The 21,208-nt window shown below is 50.0% G+C and overlaps 1 protein-coding gene across 2 annotated transcripts in view; it reads left to right on the top strand.

Annotated features, from left to right (window-relative positions):
* Positions 1–1,355: 1,355 nt before the first annotated feature.
* Positions 1,356–21,208, top strand: part of fam78ab (family with sequence similarity 78 member Ab) — a 49,015-nt gene continuing 29,162 nt past the window's right edge. Inside the window, exons 1-2 of one of the 2 annotated variants that reach the window (XM_070863706.1) lie at positions 1,356–1,495; positions 2,335–2,794. In XM_070863706.1, coding sequence (XP_070719807.1) covers positions 2,469–2,794 — 326 coding nt within the window. In that variant the 5' untranslated portion in view covers positions 1,356–1,495; positions 2,335–2,468. The remainder of the gene's footprint in view (positions 1,496–2,334; positions 2,795–21,208) is intronic. The other variant, XM_070863707.1, reaches the window with a different exon arrangement.

Below are 21,208 nucleotides of genomic sequence, written 5' to 3'. Positions count from 1 at the left end.
CAGGGGAATCCCCGGAAGTGTGTCAATATTTACAGGGAGTCCCCAGGAGTGTGTCAATATTTACAGGGAGTTCCCAGGAGTGTGTCAATGTTTACAAGGGGTCCCCGGGAATGTGTGATTATTTGCAGGAGATCCCCAGGTGAGTATATTGTTATTTACAGGGTGTCCCCAGGAGTGTATCAATATTTACAGGGGGTCCCTGGAGGAGAGTGTGTGTGTCGATATTTACAGGGGGTCCCCGGGAGTGTGTCAATATTTACAGGGGGTCCCCAGGAGTGAGTCAATGATTACAAGGGGTCCCTGGGAATGTGTCAATATTTACAGGGGGTCCCCAGGAGTGTGTCGATATTTACAGGGGCTCCCCAGGTTTGTGTCAGTATTTACAGGGGATCCCAGGGAGAGTGTTAGTATTTGCAATGGGTTCCCGGGAGTGTGTCGGTAGTTACAGGGGGTCCCGGGAGTGTGTCGGTATTTACAGGGGTCCCAGGAGAGTGTGTCAATATTTACAGGGGGCCCCCGAGAGAATGTGGGGATATTTACAGGGGGCCCCCGGGAGAGTGTGTCGATATTTACAGGGGTTCCTCGGGTGAGTATATTGATATTTACATGGTGTCCCCAGGAGTGTGCCAGTATTTACAGGGGGTTACCGGAAGTGTGTGTGTGTCAATATTTACAGGGATCCCCGGAGTGTGTGCGTTGATATTTACAGGGTGTCCCCAGGAATGTGTCAATATTTACAAGGGGTCCCTGGGGGAGAGTGTGTGTGTATCGATATTTACGGGGGGTCCCCGGAGGGGTGTGTGTGTCGATATTTACAGGGGGTCCCTGGGAGTGTGTGTGTCTCAATATTTACAGGGGTCCCGGGAGAGTGTGTGTGTCTCAATATTTACAGGGGTCCCGGGAGAGTGTGTGTGTGTCGATATTTACGGGGGGTCCCCGGAGGGGTGTGTGTGTCGATATTTACAGGGGGTCCCTGGGAGTGTGTGTGTCTCAATATTTACAGGGTTCCCGGGAGAGTGTGTGTGTCTCAATATTTACAGGGGGTCCCTGGGAGTGTGTGTGTCTCAATATTTACAAGGTTGATGTCAATGATTTGATGCATGCCCCCAGTCAGGGGAAATAAAAAAAGAGTTTGAAAACCAGCCGATTGGATTAAGAAGTGCGGCATATATATATATCCTGCAGTGTAATCCTAACTTATTGGGAGCAGGACATCAGTGACCTGGCACATTGGGTGGGGGTGAGAGGCAGGAGGAGGGGATTTGAAATAAACAAGACGGGACAAGGAAAGGTGTGTGTGTGTGTGTTGTGGGGGGGGGGGGGAGAGTGGGAAAGAGACTAAAACTACAAGTCCCACAATGCTTGCAGATTGTAAACCCCGGAAATCGCCCTGAATGAAGATGAAAAAAAAAAGGCACCATCCACTAAGACGATGAGACACAGAGAGATTCTATTTCAAGTCACCTTCAGCGGCGGGACATCAAGAGAGCTGGAGGTCAGTTGGTTCCATGCCTGCCGTCAACCCCCCCCTCCCCCCCCCCCTGGAGGTAGAGGTGAGGAGGAGGAGGAAAAATATGATTTAATATGTATTTATTTTTTTTAAGAAGGAGGAGGAGGGCGAGATTGGAAACTAACCTCAGCAACGTGGAGTCCAGGGACTTTGATCTGGCTTTCTTTGCAATGACCTAGCGCCGTGCTGTTGTGGGCGAATAATGCTAACGTATTGTGAGCGGTAGCGACAGTCTAGTGCTGGGGTTACAGCCAGTCGCCGCAGAAAGGGGTGGGAGTAAAAGGAGAGCGAGAGAGAGAAAGAGATCGGAAGCCAAGCTACATCCTCTAGACTGTTAGCGACAGCCCCACAAGTCACTAGCACACACACACACGCGAGTTTTTTTTTGCATATCCTCCTTTCAAACCGAGCTGAGAAGGATAAGCAAGCATTGGGAGACCCATCACACCCAAAGCACCTTCTCGACCTCCTCCTGCTCCTCCTGAAAACACCAACTCTGGGACATGGCCCGGAGCAGAAGAGGATGCAAGCCGGCTATCGTGCAGTTGGGACAGTTTGCAAACCTCTCGCCTGATCCAGAAGAATTCATCTGCTGCTGAATTTATTTTGAGGGGGAGTGGGGTTGGGGGGGGGGGGTGGGGTGGGGTGGGGGGGAGGAGAGCGATATTCAGGAGTGGGGAGGGAAAGAGAGACTGGGATCGATCATCTCTCCCACTCCTTCCTCCTGAGTCAACTTTACAACAGAAAAGGTTTTTTTTTTGGGGGGGGGGGAGGTGGGGTAGATTATTTATTCAGTGTGTGCTTTACAAAGCAAACCCTTACAGGACTTTCTGAGGAACTGCTGGAGGAGGCTGCAGCTTTAGTGTTGGAGGGAGTGCTGCATGGATGTTCTGGGCTCTGAAGAGGATCAGCAGTTTGCTGCAAGTTGCTTCCAGTCCTCTCCTGGGTGCTGATTTCAATGGTTCGCCTGGCGACCAGCGGGCTTCTGTCTCTCGCTCTCCTCTTCCTGCTGCACAGAGCCATGGGCTGCATCAACAGCCTCGCCTGCAAGCCCCGGGTCTGCCGGGACACCATCTCCCTGCAGGAGGTCTCCGCCAGCATCGACAGCAACCCCACCAGCATCGACGAGGCGTCGGACATCGTACTGCGCTACCGCACCCCTTACTTCCGAGCCTCGGCCCGGGTCTGCGTGCCCCCCATCCTCAAGCCCGACACCTGGGTGGTGGGCTGGATCCAAGCCTGCAACTACATGGAGTTCTACAACACGTACGGGAACCTGGGCATGTGAGTATGTGAGTGTGTGTCAGAGAGAGAGAGAGTGAGAGTGTGTGTGTGTGAGAGTGGGTGTGTGTGTCTGTGTCAGAGAGAGAGAGAGTGAGAGTGTGTGTGTGTGTGGGAGAGTGGGTGTGTGTGTCTGTGTCAGAGAGAGAGAGAGTGTGTGTGTGGGAGAGTGGGTGTGTGTGTCTGTGTCAGAGAGAGAGAGAGAGAGAGTGTGTGTGTGTGAGAGTGGGTGTGTGTGTCTGTGTCAGAGAGAGAGAGAGAGAGTGTGTGTGTGGGAGAGTGGGTGTGTGTCTGTGTCAGAGAGAGAGAGAGAGAGAGTGTGTGTGTGTGTGTGTGAGAGAGTGGGTGTGTGTGTCTGTGTCAGAGAGAGAGAGAGAGAGTGTGTGTGTGAGAGAGTGGGTGTGTGTGTCTGTGTTAGAGAGAGAGAGAGTGAGAGTGTGTGTGGGAGAGTGGGTGTGTGTGTCTGTGTCAGAGAGAGAGAGAGAGAGTGAGAGTGTGTGTGTGAGAGTGGGTTTGTGTGTCTATGTCAGAGAGAGAGAGTGAGAGTGTGTGTGGGAGAGTGGGTGTGTGTGTCTGTGTCAGAGAGAGAGAGAGAGTGAGAGTGTGTGTGGTGTGTGTGTGTGCCTGTGTCAGAGAGAGAGAGAGAGTGAGAGTGTGTGTGGGAGAGTGGGTGTGTGTGTCTGTGTCAGAGAGAGAGAGAGAGAGTGAGAGTGTGTGTGGGAGAGTGGGTGTGTGTGTCTGTCAGAGAGAGAGAGAGAGTGAGAGTGTGCGTGAGAGAGTGTGTGTGTGTCTGTATCAGAGAGTGTGTGTGTGAGAGAGTGGGTGTGTCTGAGAGAGAATGTGTCTGTGAGTGTCTGTCTGTGAGTGTATGTCTGTGAGAGTGTATCTGTGAGTGTGAGTGAATGTGTGTGTGTCTGTGAATGTGTGTGTCTGTGTGTGACAGTGTGAGAGTGAGAGCGTGACTGTGAGAGTGTGTCTGTGAGAGTGAGAGTGTGTGTCTGTTTGTATGAATATGAATGTGTATGTCTGTCTGTGAGTGTGTGTGTCTATGTGTCTGTGCAAGTCTTGTGAGTGTGTGTGCGAGTGTGTGTGTGAATATGAATGTATGTGTCTCTGTGAGTGTGTGTCTGAGTGTGTAAGTGTCTATGAGTGTGAGTGTGTGTCTATGAGTGTGTGAGAGTGTGTCTATGAGTGTGAATGAGTGTGTGTAATGGCGGCAGGCGATTGGCAGGGAGCTGGGCCAATGTTGGGGACGAGCAGGAAAGCCCTGGCTGTGTTTTAAAGCTAGCAATTGCCGCCCTCCATGGTGACTGGGCAGCAAAGGGGAGGATTTAACTGAACTTAAATGAAATGCTTCGGGGGTGCTCAGCCCCGGAGACAGCACCCAGCACCCCTCACAGGAGCTGGGTTTAGACCTGCTGCCTAGGCTATGCTCCTGTTCACCTTTTAGTATCACGTTATTCGATCGTGCCAGTACTTGTGTGAGGATGTAAAGGATAGTTGGTTAGAATGTGTCTAATTTCATTACGATTCTCAAACTTATATTGATCCACCTTTCCATCCACGGACATGCGTTCCTGTGACTCTGAATGATTTATGAGCACATAAAGGTATAATTAATGACAGAATTCAGGCAAAGAGTGGCTCTCCATGTCTACTCCTGCTTAAAGATCATGTAGGGTGATGCACCGACTAGATTATATTACCCCTTCCTGATTAGAGAGTATCAGGTGTCGGAATATATATTAAAGTTGGTTTGTACTGCACTATATATAGTCTTCTGTAACCTGTATAACCGGCTAGACGCATACCATTATAATACAAACCTTGAGCAATATATCTGAATTTCAGTCACAACAGACTAGCTGTATATCCAGTGTGATATATACATACCCTGTATATCCAGTGCGATATATACAGACCCTGTATACCCAGTGTGATATATAGACCTTGTATACCCCGTGTGATATATAGTCTCTGTATACCCAGTGTGATATATTGACCCTGTATACCCTGTGTGATATATAGACCCTGTATACCCAGTGTGAACTATACAGACCCTGTATACCCCGTGTGATATATAGACCCTGTATACCCAGTGTGAAATATACAGACCCTGCATACCCAGTGTGAAATATAGACCCTGTATACCCAGTGTGATATATAGACCCTGTATACCCCGTGTGATATATAGACCCTGTATACCCAGTGTGAAATATACAGACCCTGTATACCCATTGTGATATATACAGTCCCTGTATACCCAGTGTGAAATATACAGACCCTGCATACCCAGTGTGATATATACAGACCCTGTAGACCCATTGTGATATATACAGTCCCTGTATACCCAGTGTGAAATATACAGACCCTGTATACCCCGTGTGATATATAGACCCTGTATACCCAGTGTGAAATATACAGACCCTGCATACCCAGTGTGATATATACAGACCCTGTAGACCCATTGTGATATATACAGTCCCTGTATACCCAGTGTGATATATAGACCCTGTATACCCAGTGTGAAATATACAGACCCTGTATACCCAGTGTGAAATATACAGACCCTGTATACCCATTGTGATATATACAGACCCTGTATACCCAGTGTGAAATATACAGACCCTGTATACCCCGTGTGATATATAGACCCTGTATACCCTTTGTGATGTATACAGTCCCTGTATACCCAGTGTGATATACAGACCCTGTATACCCCATGTGATATATACAGTCCCTGTATACCCAGTGTGATATATAGACCCTGTATACCCAGTGTGATATATACAGACCCTGTATACCCAGTGTGATATATACAGACCCTGCATACCCAGTGTGAAATATACAGACCCTGTATACCCAATGTGATATATACAGTCCCTATTTACCCAGTGTGATTTACACAGACCCTGTATACCCAATGTGATATATACAGTCCCTGTATACCCAATGTGATATATACAGTCCCTGTATACCCAGTGTGATATATACAGACCCTATATACCCAATGTGATATATACAGTCCCTATTTACCCAGTGTGATATACACAGACCCTGTATACCCAATGTGATATATACAGTCCCTGTATACCCAGTGTGATATATACAGACCCTGTAAAGCCAGTGTGATATATAGACCCTGTATACCCAGTGTGATATATACAGGCCCTGTATACCCAGTGTGATATATACAGACCCTGTATACCCCGTGTGATATATAGACCCTGTATACCCAGTATGATATATATAGACCCTGTATACCCAGTGTGAAATATACAGACCCTGTATACCCAGTGTGATATATACAGACCCTGGATACCCATTGTGAAATATGCAGACCTGTATACCCAGTGTGATATATACAGTCCCTGTATACCCAGTGGGATATCATCATCATCATAGGCAGTCCCTTGGAATCGAGGAAGACTTGCTTCCACTCTAAAAATGAGTTCTTAGGTGGCTGTACAGTCCAATACGAGAACCATAGTCCCTGTCACAGGTGGGACAGACAGTGGTTGAGGGAAAGGATGGGTGGGACTGGTTTGCCGCTGCCTGTGCTTGGTTTCTGCATGCTCTCAGCGACGAGACTCGAGGTGCTCAGCGCTCTCCCGGATGCACTTCCTCCACTTAGGGTCTTTGGCCAAGGACTCCCAGGTGTCGGTGGGGATGTTGCACTTTATCAAGGTGGCTTTGTGGGTGTCCTTGAAATAAGTCCTCTACCCACCTGGGGCTCGATTGCCCTGTAGGAGTTCCGAGTAGAGGACTTGCTTTGGGAGTCTCGTGTCAGGCATGCGGACAATATAGACTGCCCATCGGAGCTGGTCGAGTGCGGTCAGTGCTTCGATGCTGGGGATGTTGGCCTGGTCGAGGACGCCAACATTGATGCATCTGTCCTCCCAGGGGATTTGCAGGATCTTGCGGTGACATCGTTGGTGGTATTTCTCCAGTGACTTGAGGTGTCTACTGTACATGGTCTATGTCTCTGAGCCATACAGGTAATACTACAGCCAGTGTTATATATATACAGTCCCTGTATACCCAATGTGATATATACAGTCCCTGTATACCCAGTGTGATATATACAGACACAGTATAGTCCGTGTACAGACTGTGTGAGTTGATTCCGATCATTAGTGGCCAGTTCCACTCCCCTGATCATGTATACTTTCTCCCCACATTGTGCATGTGCCTTTCCTGCTGTCACAGACCGACATTGCAGGCCAGGCTGTGCATCGCAATGTGATACCTCGACATGGTTAGAAACTCAACTCAGCGGAATTACTCTCCAGCTTGCAGCCACATCCGCCCGGGGGCCCTGATCAGATAGCAAGTCCCTGACACAACTCTTCCCCCGGCCCTCGGTCTGTGATACGGAGGCAATGCGTACCATCGGCACCATAGGCAGAGAGAGAGAGAGAGAGAGAGAGAGAGAGACTGGGAGAGAGTGGAGGAAGTGCATCCGGGAGGGCGCTGAGCACCTCAAGTCTCGTCGCCGAGAACATGCAGAAACCCAGCACAGGCAGCGGAAGGAGCGTGCGGCAAACCAGTCCCACCCTCCCTTTTCTTCAACCACTGTCTATCCCACCTGTGACAGGGCGTGTGGTTCTCGTATTGGACTGTGCAGCCACCTAAGAACTCATTTTTAGAGTGGAAGCAAGTCTTCCTCGCTTCCATGTGGGTTGCCGGTTCCATCTAATCGAGCCAAACCGGTCGGTAACAGGGCAGCCAAATATTGCCCCCCCCCACCCCGCCGACAATAACAAACATGTCAGCCCTGCCACTCCGCTCCCCCGCCCCCCTCACTGCAGCAACACTGAAAAGGAGTGGGGGTGGAAGGAGACAGTGGATTTAAAAAACAAAGTCAGACAGACCAAGAGATCTTTGAGTGTCATAACCGCTTCCCCCCCCCACCCCCACCCCGCGCCCCGTAACCCTGCTCCATGTTACCAATGTAATTCCGTTACAGAGAGACTGTGTCGTCCTGCTCAGCTGAGGAATTAATTCATAATGGCATAAGAAATAGGAAGGAGTAGGCCCTACGAACTTGCTCCATCATTCAATAAGATCACGGCTGATCTTCGACCTCAACTCCACCTTCCCGCTTGATCCCTATATCCCTTGATTCCCAAAGTATCCAAAAATCTATCGATCCCTGTCTTGAATATACTCCACAGCCCTCTGGGGTAGACAATTCCAAAGGTTCACCACCCTCCGAGTCAAGACATTTCTCCTGAAATTTAAACCGCGCCCCGGGAACACACGCCCGCCAGCGGTGACATCAGGCCGCGCCCGCCTGGCGGCCTGTGGGGAGAGGTGGGGGTTAAGAGGTCGGCGCAGGGCGATTGGGGGGGGGGAAGGGGTCGGCGTGGGGTGATGAAGGGGTTAAGGGGTCGGCACAGGTTGATGGAGGAGAAGGAGTCGGCGCGGGGCGATGGGGGTTAAGGGGTTGGAGTGGGGCGATGAGGGGGTTAAGGGTCGGAGCAGGGTGATGGGGGAAGGGGTCGGAGTGGGGCGATGAGGGGGTTAAGGGGTCGGAGTGGGGTGATGGGGGGGTTAAGGGGTCTGAGTGGGGCGATTAGGGGGTTATGGGTCGGAGCAGGGTGATGGGGGGAAGGGATCGGAGTGGGGTGATGGGGGGAAGGGGTTCTGTGTGGGGTGATGGGGGGAAGGGGTCGGAGCGGGGCGATGGGGGGGAAGGGGTTCTGTGTGGGGCGATGGGGGGAAGGGGTTCTGTGTGGGGCGATGGGGGGAAGGGGTCGGAGCGGGGCGATGGGGGGAAGGGGTCGGAGTGGGGTGATGGGGGGAAGGCGTTCTGTGTGGGGTGATGGGGGGAAGGGGTTCTGTGTGGGGTGATGGGGGGGGAAGAGGTCGGAGTGGGGTGATGGAGGGGAGGGGTCGGCGTGGGGTGATGAGGGGGTTAAGGGTCGGAGCAGGGTGATGGGGGGAAGGGGTCGGAGTGGGATGATGGGGGGGAAGGGGTTCTGTGTGGGGCGATGGGGGGAAGGGGTTGGAGTGGGGTCATGGGGGAAGGGGTCGGAATGGGGTGATGGGGGAAGGGGTTGGAGTGGGGTGATGGGGGAAGGGGTTGGAGTGGGGTGATGGGGGGAAGGGGTCGGAGTGGGGTGATGGGGGAAGGGGTTGGAGTGGGGTGATGGGGGGAAGGGGTCGGAGTGGGGTGATGAGGGGAAGGGGTCGGAGTGGGGTGATGAGGGGAAGGGGTCGGAGTGGGGTGATGAGGGGAAGGGGTCGGAATGGGGTGATGGGGGAAGGGGTTGGAATGGGGTGATGGGGGAAGGGGTTGGAGTGGGGTGATGAGGGGAAGGGGTTGGAATGGGGTGATGGGGGAAGGGGTCGGAGTGGGGTGATGGGGGGAAGGGGTCGGAGTGGGGTGATGGGGGGAAGGGGTTGGAGTGGGGTGATGGGGGGAAGGGGTCGGAATGGGGTGATAGGGGGAAGGGGTCGGAGTGGGGTGATGGGGGGAAGGGGTCGGAGTGGGGTGATGAGGGGAAGGGGTCGGAGTGGGGTGATGGGGGAAGGGGTCGGAGTGGGGTGATGAGGGGAAGGGGTCGGAATGGGGTGATGGGGGAAGGGGTCGGAATGGGGTGATGGGGGGAAGGGGTCGGAATGGGGTGATGGGGGGAAGGGGTCGGAGTGGGGTGATGAGGGGAAGGGGTCGGAGTGGGGTGATGAGGGGAAGGGGTCGGAGTGGGGTGATGAGGGGAAGGGGTCGGAGTGGGGTGATGGGGGAAGGGGTCGGCGCGGGCCGATGGGGAGGGTCACCGTGCACGCCGATGATGTCACTGCCGGTTGTGCGTTGGCCTGGGAGGCTAACTGGGGCGCGGCATTGCCAGCGCAGTGCCTCCCGAACCCCCGGGGCAATTTGCCGGAAGGCGGAAGCGCCCCCTCCCCCGGGTGAAAACGACCTTGCTGGAGGCACTAACGGGGTTATAAAAAGGGGCAATTCCCCCCCCTCCCCACCCTGTTTTTCAAATAGTGCCAAAGGGTCTTTTACACCCACTGAACAGGTAGCGAGGGGGCCTCAGATTACTGTCTCATTTGAAGGACAATACAGCACTCCCTCAAGAGTGAGAAACACTTGCATTTATATAGCGCCTATCATGACTCAAACTGCTTTACAGCCAATTATGTACTTTTTGGAGTGTAGTCACTGTTGTAATGTGGGAAATATGGCAGCTCAATTTGCGCACAGCAAGCTCCCACAAACTGCAATGGGATAATATAAAATAATCTGTTTCAGTGATGTTGATTGAAGGATAAATATTGGCCCCAGGACACTGGGGAGAACTCCCCTGCTCTTCTTCGAAATAGTGTCCATGGGATTTTTTTACATTCTACCTGAGAGAGCAGACGGGGCCTCGGGTTAACATCTCATCTGAAAGACAGCACCTTCGACAGTGCGGCGCTCCCTCAGTACTGTCCCTCCGACAGTGCGGCGCTCCCTCAGTACTGCCCCTCCGTCAGTGCGGCACTCCCTCAGTACTGCCCCTCCGACAGTGCGGCGCTCCCTCAGTACTGCCCCTCTGACAGTGCGGCGCTCCCTCAGTACTGCCCCTCTGACAGTGCGGCGCTCCCTCAGTACTGCCCCTCCGTCAGTGCGGCACTCCCTCAGTACTGCCCCTCCGTCAGTGCGGCACTCCCTCAGTACTGCCCCTCCGACAGTGCGGCGCTCCCTCAATACTGCCCCTCTGACAGTGCGGCGCGCCCTCAGTACTGCCCCTCTGACAGTGCGGCGCTCCCTCAGTACTGCCCCTCCGACAGTGCGGCGCTCCCTCAGTACTGCAATGTGCAGTGTCAGCCTGGATTTTTGTGCTCAAATCTCTTGACTGGTGCTTGAACCCATGACCTTCTGACTCAGAGGTGAGAGTGCTGCCCACTGAGCCACAGCTGACATGATAGAATTATAAAACACTATAAAAAGAGAATTTCAGGGATTGGAGAGGGTGTAACGGAAAGCAGGAATGATCCCAAAGGAAGCGATATGGTGGGAAAGGTTCAAGAAGCTTTGTGTGTGGGGAAGTGGGCAGGAGGTGAGATAGCTCTCTGTGAGGCAGTTTAAATAAACCACAGCCACAATATTACTGCAAAACACGACAGGTTGGCCTGATGGCAATTCACGGCAGTGACTGTTGTGGAATGACCAACCACCGACCCAGAAGTAGGCCATTCAGCCCCTCGAGCCTGTTCTGCCCTTCGATTAGACCGAGCAAAAATCTATCAAACTTAGTCTTGAAAATGTCCCTTTTTGCCAGCTCGTGCGGCGGGAAATGAAGGGAGTGCAAAATGAATTGGGCCGATCGAAGACTAGAATGATGAGTTCAATGGGCTGAGTGGCCTTTTCTCATCTTTTGATATTTTTTTTCTCCCTCATGTTTTAAGGAATTCTGGTGCTGGTACATAACCACAGACAGAATTATATAGAATATACAGCACAGAAACAGGCCATTTGGCCCAACTGCTCCGTGCCAGTGTTTATGTTCCACACCAGCCTCCTCCCACCCCTATATATCTCACCCCATCAGCATATCCTTCTATTCCTTGCTATCACAGGAGGCCATTTGGTCCATCGTGCCTGTGCCAGCTCTTTGGTGGAACAATCCAGTTTTTCCCACTCCCCACTCCCTGCCCCTGCTCTGTACAACTGTACAGGGTCTTGGTGAGGCCGCACCTGGAGTACTGCGTGCAGTTTTGGTCACCTTACTTAAGGAAGGATATACTGGCTTTGCAGGGGGTACAGAGACGATTCACTAGGCTGATTCCGGAGATGAGGGGGTTACCTTATGATGATAGATTGAGTAGACTGGGTCTTTACTCGTTGGAGTTCAGAAGGATGAGGGGTGATCTTATAGAAACATTTAAAATAATGAAAGGGATAGACAAGATAGAGGCAGAGAGGTTGTTTCCACTGGTAGGGGAGACTAGAACTAGGGGGCACAGCCTCAAAATACGGGGAAGCCAATTTAAAACCGAGTTGAGAAGGAATTTCTTCTCCCAGAGGGTTGTGAATCTGTGGAATTCTCTGCCCAAGGAAGCAGTTGAGGCTAGCTCATTGAATGTATTCAAGTCACAGATAGATAGATTTTTAACCAATAAGGGAATTAAAGGTTACGGGGAGTGGGCGGGTAAGTGGAGCTGAGTCCACGGCCAGATCAGCCATGATCTTGTTGAATGGCGGAGCAGGCTCGAGGGGCTAGATGGCCTACTCCTGTTCCTAATTCTCATGTTCTCATGTTCCCCAAAGCCCTGTAAACGTTATCCCTTCAAGCATTTATCCAGTTCCCCTTTGAGAGTTACTCATTGAGTCTGCTTCCATTGTGCGTATCCAGCTTCCCCTTCAGTGCCTCGGTGCTATTCGCCTCAACCACTCCCTGTGGCGGTCAGTTCCACATTCTCACCGCACTCTGAGTAAAGAGGTTTCTGCTGAGTCCCCCGTTGCATTTATTGACCTTGTCTAGCGCGAGTGGCTGTCAGTTCTCCGATTGCATCGGCTTCTCTGTGACCTGTGAAGTTACAATCGCTCGACTGGGAGCTCCCGCCTCCTTGTTGGCTGCGCAAGGCCAAATATATATTTTAATTAAGCACACTCGCATCTTAATAGCAGGTCGGCAGGGAAGGCCAAACTCCCTCCTAATCAAATTCCCTGCAAGTATCTGGAGTGAGCGATTGAATACTGAATGCCCAGCAAACACTTTGGAAGTAAAATAACATTACACTGTTGGGCTGTATTTCTGCAAAATAATTTCCCCCGAGATGAAGCCTATATTAAAATGCTCGCAGATCAGTTAAACAAGTGGTTAAACCAGAGGAGGTGAAAAAAAACCCTGAAACGTCTGCATAGGCCAGTGAATTGATATTAAGAACTAGTTGGTTTATTGTGGTATAAAAGTAGGGAAGTCCTGCTACAACTGTACAGGGTATTGGTGAGGTCACACCTGGAGTACTGCGTACAGTTTTGGTCTCCGTATTTAAGGAGGGATACACTTGCATTGGAGGCAGTTCAGAGAAGGTTCACTCGATTGATTCCTGAGATAAAGGGGTTGTCTTATGAAGAAAGGTTGAGCAGGTTGGGCCTGTACTCATTGGAGTTTAGAAGAATGAGAGGTGATCTTATTGCAACGTATAAGGGTCTGAGGGGGTTTGACAGGGTGGATGCAGAGAGGATGTTTCCCCATCGAGGAGGAATCTAGAACTAGGGGGCATAGTTTCAGAATAAGGGGTCACCCATTTAAAACAGAAATGAGGAGGAATTTCTTCTCTCAGAGGGTCGTAAATCTGTGGAACTCTCTGCCCCAGAGAGCTGTGCAGGCCGGGTCATTGAATATATTTAAGGTGGAGATAGACAGATTTTTGAGCGATAAGGAAATCAAGGGTTATGGGGAGCGGGCGGGGAAGTGGAGTTGAGGCCAGGATCCGATCAGCCATGATCTTATTGAATGGCGGAGCAGGCTCGAGGGGCCGAATGGCCGACTCCTGCTCCTAATTCTCATGTTCTTTTTGTGCAGAATGTAAAATAATATAGATCTTTCTCCAGCAAGAATACAGTCCCAAGCTTGCCTGATTACGGCGCTGGGTATTTATCCAATTCCTCGCTGGGTGTTGCAGACCAGGGCGGTAACAGGTTTGACCTCTACCCCTGGCTGAACTAGGCTGGGTGAGGGAAGGAGGCATGACCAGCACCCAGGTGCCATAGCAACGGAGTAGATCACTTAGCCTCTCGGGCCTGTAGCACCATTCCATTAGGTCATGCCTGATCTGTACTTCAACCATTTACCCGCTGTGCAATGTATTTGCTTCATGGCTTCTTTGCTTAAGAATGCACAGCAACACGTTGCTATTAAGAACTACAGGTTGAACCTCCCTTATCCAGAACTCCCTAATCCGGAACCAGCCCTCGCCCAGAACCATTCCCAGCCACCGCGTGACACATGCGCAGAACTCCGACATGAACAAATTGAAGTCCTTCCTTGCTGTCGACTCCCACAATCGCTGGCCTGACCCTGCGATCCACCGCCCCACCCCATGATCTCTCTGCCGCACTCTCAGTCTCAAGCCAGCCAGTCCCGATATCCCCTTGCCCAGTACCTGTACCATTCAATTTAACGTGACCACCCCTCGTCCGGAAAAATCCCTTATCCGGAACAGGCCAGGTCCCGAGGGTTCCGGATAAGGGAGATTCAACCTGTAGTTGGTTTATTAACAAAGGTTTAACAATCACCCTACAATTACCAGTTCATCCACCAGGCTCACAACCACCTGCCTCATCGTGGATCCCCCGAACCAAACTAGCTGGGGTTTTATTGAGTCTTGTGAATATCACGTGACCGGCTAAGCCACTTAGAGCTCGACAACTATTTTTGTAGAAAACAAATAATCAATAAACCTGTGAGCATACTCACAGGTACATTACATGCTGGTTGGGGATTCTAGGACTAGGCGGCACAGTCTAAAAATTAGAGCCAGACCTTTCAGGAGTGCAATTAGGAAAGACTTCTACACACACAGGGTGATAGAAGGTTTGGAACTCTCTTCCACAAATGGCAATTGATGCTAGATCAATTGCTAATCTTAAATCGGAGATTGATAGCTTTGTGTTAACCAAAGGTATTAAGGGATATGGGGTAGATGGAGTTAGTTCGCAGATCAGCCAGGATCTCCTTGAATGGCGGAACAGGACTCTTGTTCCTATGAGTGCTTCCATAGCGCTGTGTTATTGTGGCATTGCCCCCCCCCCCCCTCCTCCACCCTGTTTTTCCGTGAGAATCCCGAAGAATTCGACACCCCTGAGGGCGAGCCGAAGGGGAGACACCCTTTGGTTTCAGCACCACCTTCCCATCAACACTCAAAATGATTCTATTTTAATTTGGATTATAGGAAATGTAATTCATTAAAATAACGGGGGATGGCAGGAAATGAGGGTGGTAGCAAGCTCGGGGTCCTGGGTGTGCAGACACCCTGTAAACCACACGGGCGTTTCTCCCTCATGAAGAGCATGGCATAATCTGAACTTCAAAATCACAATTACAGCCTTCAAACCCAATCTTAGAAACATAGAAACATAGAAACATAGAAACATAGAAAATAGGTGCAGGAGTAGGCCATTCGGCCCTTCTAGCCTGCACCGCCATTCAATGAGTTCATGGCTGAACATTCAACTTCAGTACCCCATTCCTGCTTTCTCGCCATACCCCTTGATCCCCCTAGCAGTAAGGACCTCATCTAACTCCTTTTTGAATATATTTAGTGAATTGGCCTCAACAACTTTCTGTGGTAGAGAATTCCACAGGTTCACCACTCTCTGGGTGAAGAAGTTCCTCCGCATCTCGGTCCTAAATGGCTTACCCCTTATCCTTAGACTGTGACCCCTGGTTCTGGACTTCCCCAACATTGGGAACATTCTTCCTGCATCTAACCTGTCTAACCCCGTCAGAATTTTATATGTTTCTATGAGGTCCCCTCTCATTCTTCTGAATTCCAGTGAATACAAGCCCAGTTGATCCAGTCTTTCTTGATAGGTCAGTCCCACCATCCCGGGAATCAGTCTGGTGAACCTTCGCTGCACTCCCTCAATAGCAAGAATGTCCTTCCTCAGGTTAGGAGACCAAAACTGTACACAATATTCCAGGTGTGGCCTCACCAATGCCCTGTACAACTGTAGCAACACCTCCCTGCCCCTGTACTCAAATCCCCTTGCTATGAAGGCCAACATGCCATTTGCTTTCTTAACCGCCTGCTGCACCTGCATGCCAACCTTCAATGACTGATGTACCATGACACCCAGGTCTCTTTGCACCTCCCCTTTTCCTAATCTGTCACCATTCAGATAATAGTCTGTCTCTCTGTTTTTACCACCAAAGTGGATAACCTCACATTTATCCACATTATACTTCATCTGCCATGCATTTGCCCACTCACCTAACCTATCCAAGTCGCTCTGCAGCCTCACAGCATCCTCCTCGCAGCTCACACTGCCACCCAACTTAGTGTCATCCGCAAATTTGGAGATACTACATTTAATCCCCTCATCTAAATCATTAATGTACAGTGTAAACAGCTGGGGCCCCAGCACAGAACCTTGCGGTACCCCACTAGTCACTGCCTGCCATTCTGAAAAGTACCCATTTACTCCTACTCTTTGCTTCCTGTCTGACAACCAGTTCTCAATCCATGTCAGTACACTACCCCCAATCCCATGTGCTCTAACTTTGCACATCAATCTCTTGTGTGGGACCTTGTCGAACGCCTTCTGAAAGTCCAAATATACCACATCAACTGGTTCTCCCTTATCCACTCTACTGGAAACATCCTCAAAAAATTCCAGAAGATTTGTCAAGCATGATTTCCCTTTCACAAATCCATGCTGACTTGGACCTATCATGTCACCTCTTTCCAAATGCACTGCTATGACATCCTTAATAATTGATTCCATCATTTTACCCACTACCGATGTCAGGCTGACCGGTCTATAATTCCCTGTTTTCTCTCTCCCTCCTTTTTTAAAAAGTGGGGTTACATTGGCTACCCTCCACTCCATAGGAACTGATCCAGAGTCAATGGAATGTTGGAAAATGACTGTCAACGCATCCACTATTTCCAAGGCCACCTCCTTAAGTACTCTGGAATGCAGTCCATCAGGCCCTGGGGATTTATCGGCCTTCAATCCCATCAATTTCCCCAACACAATTTCCCGGCTAATAAGGATTTCCCTCAGTTCCTCCTCCTTACTAGACCCCCCGACCCCTTTTATAACCGGAAGGTTGTTCGTGTCCTCCTTCGTGAATACCGAACCAAAGTACTTGTTCAATTGGTCCGCCATTTCTTTGTTCCCCGTTATGACTTCCCCTGATTCTGACTGCAGGGGACCTACATTTGTCTTTACTAACCTTTTTCTCTTTACATATTTATAGAAACTTTTGCAATCCGTCTTAATGTTCCCTGCAAGCTTCTTCTCATACTCCATTTTCCCTGCCCTAATCAAACCCTTTGTCCTCCTCTGCTGAGTTCTAAATTTCTCCCAGTCCCCAGGTTCGCTGCTATTTCTGGCCAATTTGTATGCCACTTCCTTGGCTTTAATACTATCCCTGATTTCCCTTGATAGCCACGGTTGAGCCACCTTCCCTTTTTTATTTCTATGCCAGACAGGAATGTACAATTGTTGTAGTTCATCCATGCGGTCTCTAAATGTCTGCCATTGCCCATCCACAGTCAACCCCTTAAGTATCATTCGCCAATCCATCTCAGCCAATTCACGCCTCATACCTTCAAAGTTAGCCTTCTTTAAGTTCTGGACCATGGTCTCTGAATTAACTGTTTCATTCTCCATCCTAATGCAGAATTCCACCATATTATGGTCACTCTTCCCCAAGGGGCCTCGCACAACGAGATTGCTAATTAATCCTTTCTCATTACATAACACCCAGTCTAAGATGGCCTCCCCCCTAGTTGGTTCCTCGACATATTGGTCTAAAAAACCATCCCTTATGCACTCCAGAAAATCCTCCTCCACCGTATTGCTTCCAGTTTGGTTAGCCCAATCTATGTGCATATTAAAGTCACCCATTATAACTGCTGCACCTTTATTGCATGCACCCCTAATTTCCTGTTTGATGCCCTCCCCAACATCACTACTACTGTTTGGAGGTCTGTACACAACTCCCACTAACGTTTTTTGCCCTTTGGTGTTCTGCAGCTCTACCCATATAGATTCCACATCATCCAAGCTAATGTCCTTCCTAACTATTGCCTTAATCTCCTCCTTAACCAGCAATGCTACCCCACCTCCTTTTCCTTTTATTCTATCCTTCCTGAATGTTGAATACCCCTGGATGTTGAGTTCCCAGCCCTGCTCATCCTGGAGCCACGTCTCCGTAATCCCAATCACATCATATTTGTTAACATCTATTTGCAGAGTTAATTCATCCACCTTATTGTGGATACTCCTTGCATTAAGACACAAAGCCTTTAGGCTTGTTTTTTTAACACCCTCTGTCCTTTTAGAATTTTGCTGTACAATGGCCCTTTTTGTTCTTTGCCTTGGGTTTCTCTGCCCTCCACTTTTCCTCATCTCCTTTCTGTCTTTTGTTTTTGCCTCCTTTTTGTTTCCCTCTATCTCCCTGCATTGGTTCCCATTCCCCTGCCATATTAGTTTAACTCCTCCCCAACAGCACTAGCAAACACTCCCCCGAGGACATTGGTTCCAATTCTGCCCAGGTGCAGACCGTCCGGATTGTACTGGTCCCACCTCCCCCAGAACCGGTTCCAATGCCCCAGGAATTTGTGCAAAGAGAGATGTGTGGAGAAGGTATGAATGGGAAAGGATAAAACTCCCCTGACTTCCATTGGTGTGTCGGTGATAGTCACCTCACACAGCGTTGAACTAGAAAGACTTGCATTTCTATAGCGCCTTTCACAACCACCGGACGTCTCAAAGTGCTTTACAGCCAAAGAAATATTTTTTGGAGTGTAGTCGTTGTTGTAAATTGGGAAACGCGGCAGCCAATTTGCGCACAGCAAGCTCCCACAAACAGCAATGTGATAATGACCAGATAATCTGTTTTTTTGATATGTTGATTGAGGGATAAATATTGGCCCCAGGACACCGAGGATAACTCCCCTACTCATCTTTGAAATAGTGCCATGGGATATTTTACGTCCACTTGAGAGAGCAGACGGGGCCTCGCTTTAACGTCTCATCCGAAAGACAGCACCTCCGACAAGCGGCGCTCCCTCAGCACTGCACTGGGAGTGTCAGTCTAGATTTTTGTGCTCAAGTTCCCGGAGTGGGACTTGAACCCACAACCTTCTGAATCAGAGGCGTGGGTGCTGCCCACTGAGCCACAGCTGACACTAGGATACAAAGAAATCATTCCCCACTCCCCCCTCCCAACCCCAAATGCCAAACAAACAGACCAAGCCGTGGGCACTCAGCTGCTCGTATCATAACTCGCAATGTCCTATTGCTCATCATCCCCCCCCCCCCCCCCCGTGCTCGCTGACCTCCATTAGCATCCAGTTCACCAATGCCTCGAATTTATCCCCATCTGTGTAACCTCCCGAGATCTCTCAAGTTGTGGCCTCTTGCACATTCTCGATTTCAGTCTCTCCACCATCGGTGGCCGTGCCTTCAGCTGCCTGGGCCCTGAGCTCTGGAACTCCCTGCCTAAACCTCTCCGCCTCTCTCTTTCCTCTTTAAGATGCCTCCTTAAAAACCTACCTCTTTGACCGAGCTTTTGGTCACCTGTCCTGACATCTGCTCCTGCAGCTCGGTGCCACTTTTTGTCTGATTTACGCTCCCGTGAAGCACCTTGGGTTGTGACATTACGTTGAAGGTGCTGTATAAATAGCAAGTTGTTATTGGGCAGAGACTGATTATAATAGCTGAAGATTGAACCACTCACCAGTCAGCTGGTTACCGTCGTGGCTGCAGGTTAGCAAGCAATGGCCACACCACCGCCAATGGAATCTTGGCCTCTCAGCATCGCCACGGTAACCATATTTCCTTTGATGTCTCTTTATGACACCAAAAAGTATCAGTGTCCACAGCAGTGTTGCGTCAGTGAAAAGGGAATGAATGGACAACCACTAAAACTTCTTCCATATTGGCATTACTCAACAACAACTTGCATTTATATAGCGCCTTTAACGTAGTGAAATGTCCCAAGGTGCTTCACAGGAACACTATGCAATAAACGTTTCACACTGTCATAAGTAGAAATTAGCACAGGAGACCAAAAGCTCGGTCAAAGAGGTAGGTTTTAAGGAGCGTCTTGAAGGAGGAAAGAGAGGGAGAGAGGCGGAGAGGTTTAGGGAGGGACTTCCAGAGCTTGGGGCCCAGGCAACAGAAGGCACGGCCACCGATGGTGGAGCGATTATAATCAGGGATGCTCAGGAGGGCAGAATTAGAGGAGCGCAGACATCTCGGGGGGGTTGTGGGGCTGGAGGAGATTACAGAGATAGGAAGGGGTGAGACCATGGAGGGATTTGAAAATACACTATTGCACTGCACTTCCTTGAAAATAGGATGAAGAATTTTGAAATCGATGCGTTGCTTAACCGGGAGCCAATGTAGATCAACGAGCACAGGGGATGATGGGTGAGTGGGACTTGGTGTGAGTTAGGACACGGGCAGCCGAGTTTTGGATCACCTCTAGTCTATGTCGGGTAGAATGTGGGAGGCCAGCCAGGAGTGCGTTGGAACAGTCAAGTCTAGAGGTAACAAAGGCACGGATGAGGGTTTCAGCAGCGGATGAGCTGAGGCAAGGGGCAGAGACGGGCGATGTTACAGAGGTGGAAATAGGTGGTTTTAGTTACGCTGCGGATATGTGAACACTCTGGCTAAAGAAAAGAAAGACTTGCATTTATATAGTGCCTTTCATGACCATCGGACGTCCCAAAGCACTTTACATACAAGGAAGTACTTTTTGAAGTGCAGTCACTGTTGTAATGTGGGAAATGCAGCAGCTCAATTTGCGCACAGTAAGCTCCCACAAACAGTCATCAGATGATGGCCAGATAATCAGTTTTTTAGTGATGTTGGTTGAGGGATAAATATTGGCCCAGGACAAATATTGTTAAACATATTGGTTAGAGCCAATATAGGAACTCGCAACCATCCCATGTAATTGAGAGCTGGGCGTAACCCTTTTCCTATCCTATAATTTGAATAGTTTGGGGAAATAAAAACATTCTTTGCAGTAAGGTTCGGAGGAGAAATGATTTTACTCAGCGAGTTGTTGTGATCTGGAACACGCTGCCAGAAAGGCCGGTGGAAGCAGATTTAATCGTGACATTCAAAAGGGAATCGGATATGTTGTTGAAAAGTTTGGAAAAAGTTGCAGGTCTGCGGGGAAGGAGCAGAGGGGAGTGTGGAACTAATTGGAGAGCTCTTTCAAAGAGTCGGCACAGGCACGAAAGAAAGACTTGCATTTCTATAGCGCCTTTCACGACCATCGGACGTCCCAAAGCACTTTACAGCCAATGAAGTACTTTTTGAAGTGTAGTCACTGTTGTAATGTGGGAAATGTAGCAGCCAATTTCCGCACAGCAAGCTCCCACGAACAGCAATGTGATAATGACCAGATAATCTGTTTTTCAGTGATGTTGATTGAGGGATAAATATTGGTCCCAGGACACTGGGGAGAACTCCCCCGTTCTTCTTCGAAAGAGTGCCATGGGATCTTTCATGTCCACCTGAGCGGGCAGACAGGGTCTCGGTTTAACGTCACATCTGAAAGACGGCACCTCTGACAGTGCAGCGCTCCCTCAGTATCGCCCCTCCTACAGTGTGGCGCTCCCTCAGCACTGCTCCTCCGAAAGTGCAGCGCTCCCTCAGCACTGCCCCTCCGAAAGTGCGGCGCTCCCTCAGTACTGCCCCTCCGACAGTGCGGCGCTCCCTCAGTA

This window comes from Pristiophorus japonicus, chromosome 20, assembly GCF_044704955.1.
Source record: "Pristiophorus japonicus isolate sPriJap1 chromosome 20, sPriJap1.hap1, whole genome shotgun sequence".
Lineage (NCBI taxonomy): Eukaryota > Metazoa > Chordata > Chondrichthyes > Pristiophoridae > Pristiophorus > Pristiophorus japonicus.
The sequence above is the reverse complement of the archived record's forward strand: the minus strand, read 5'-3'. Positions and strand labels throughout refer to the sequence as shown.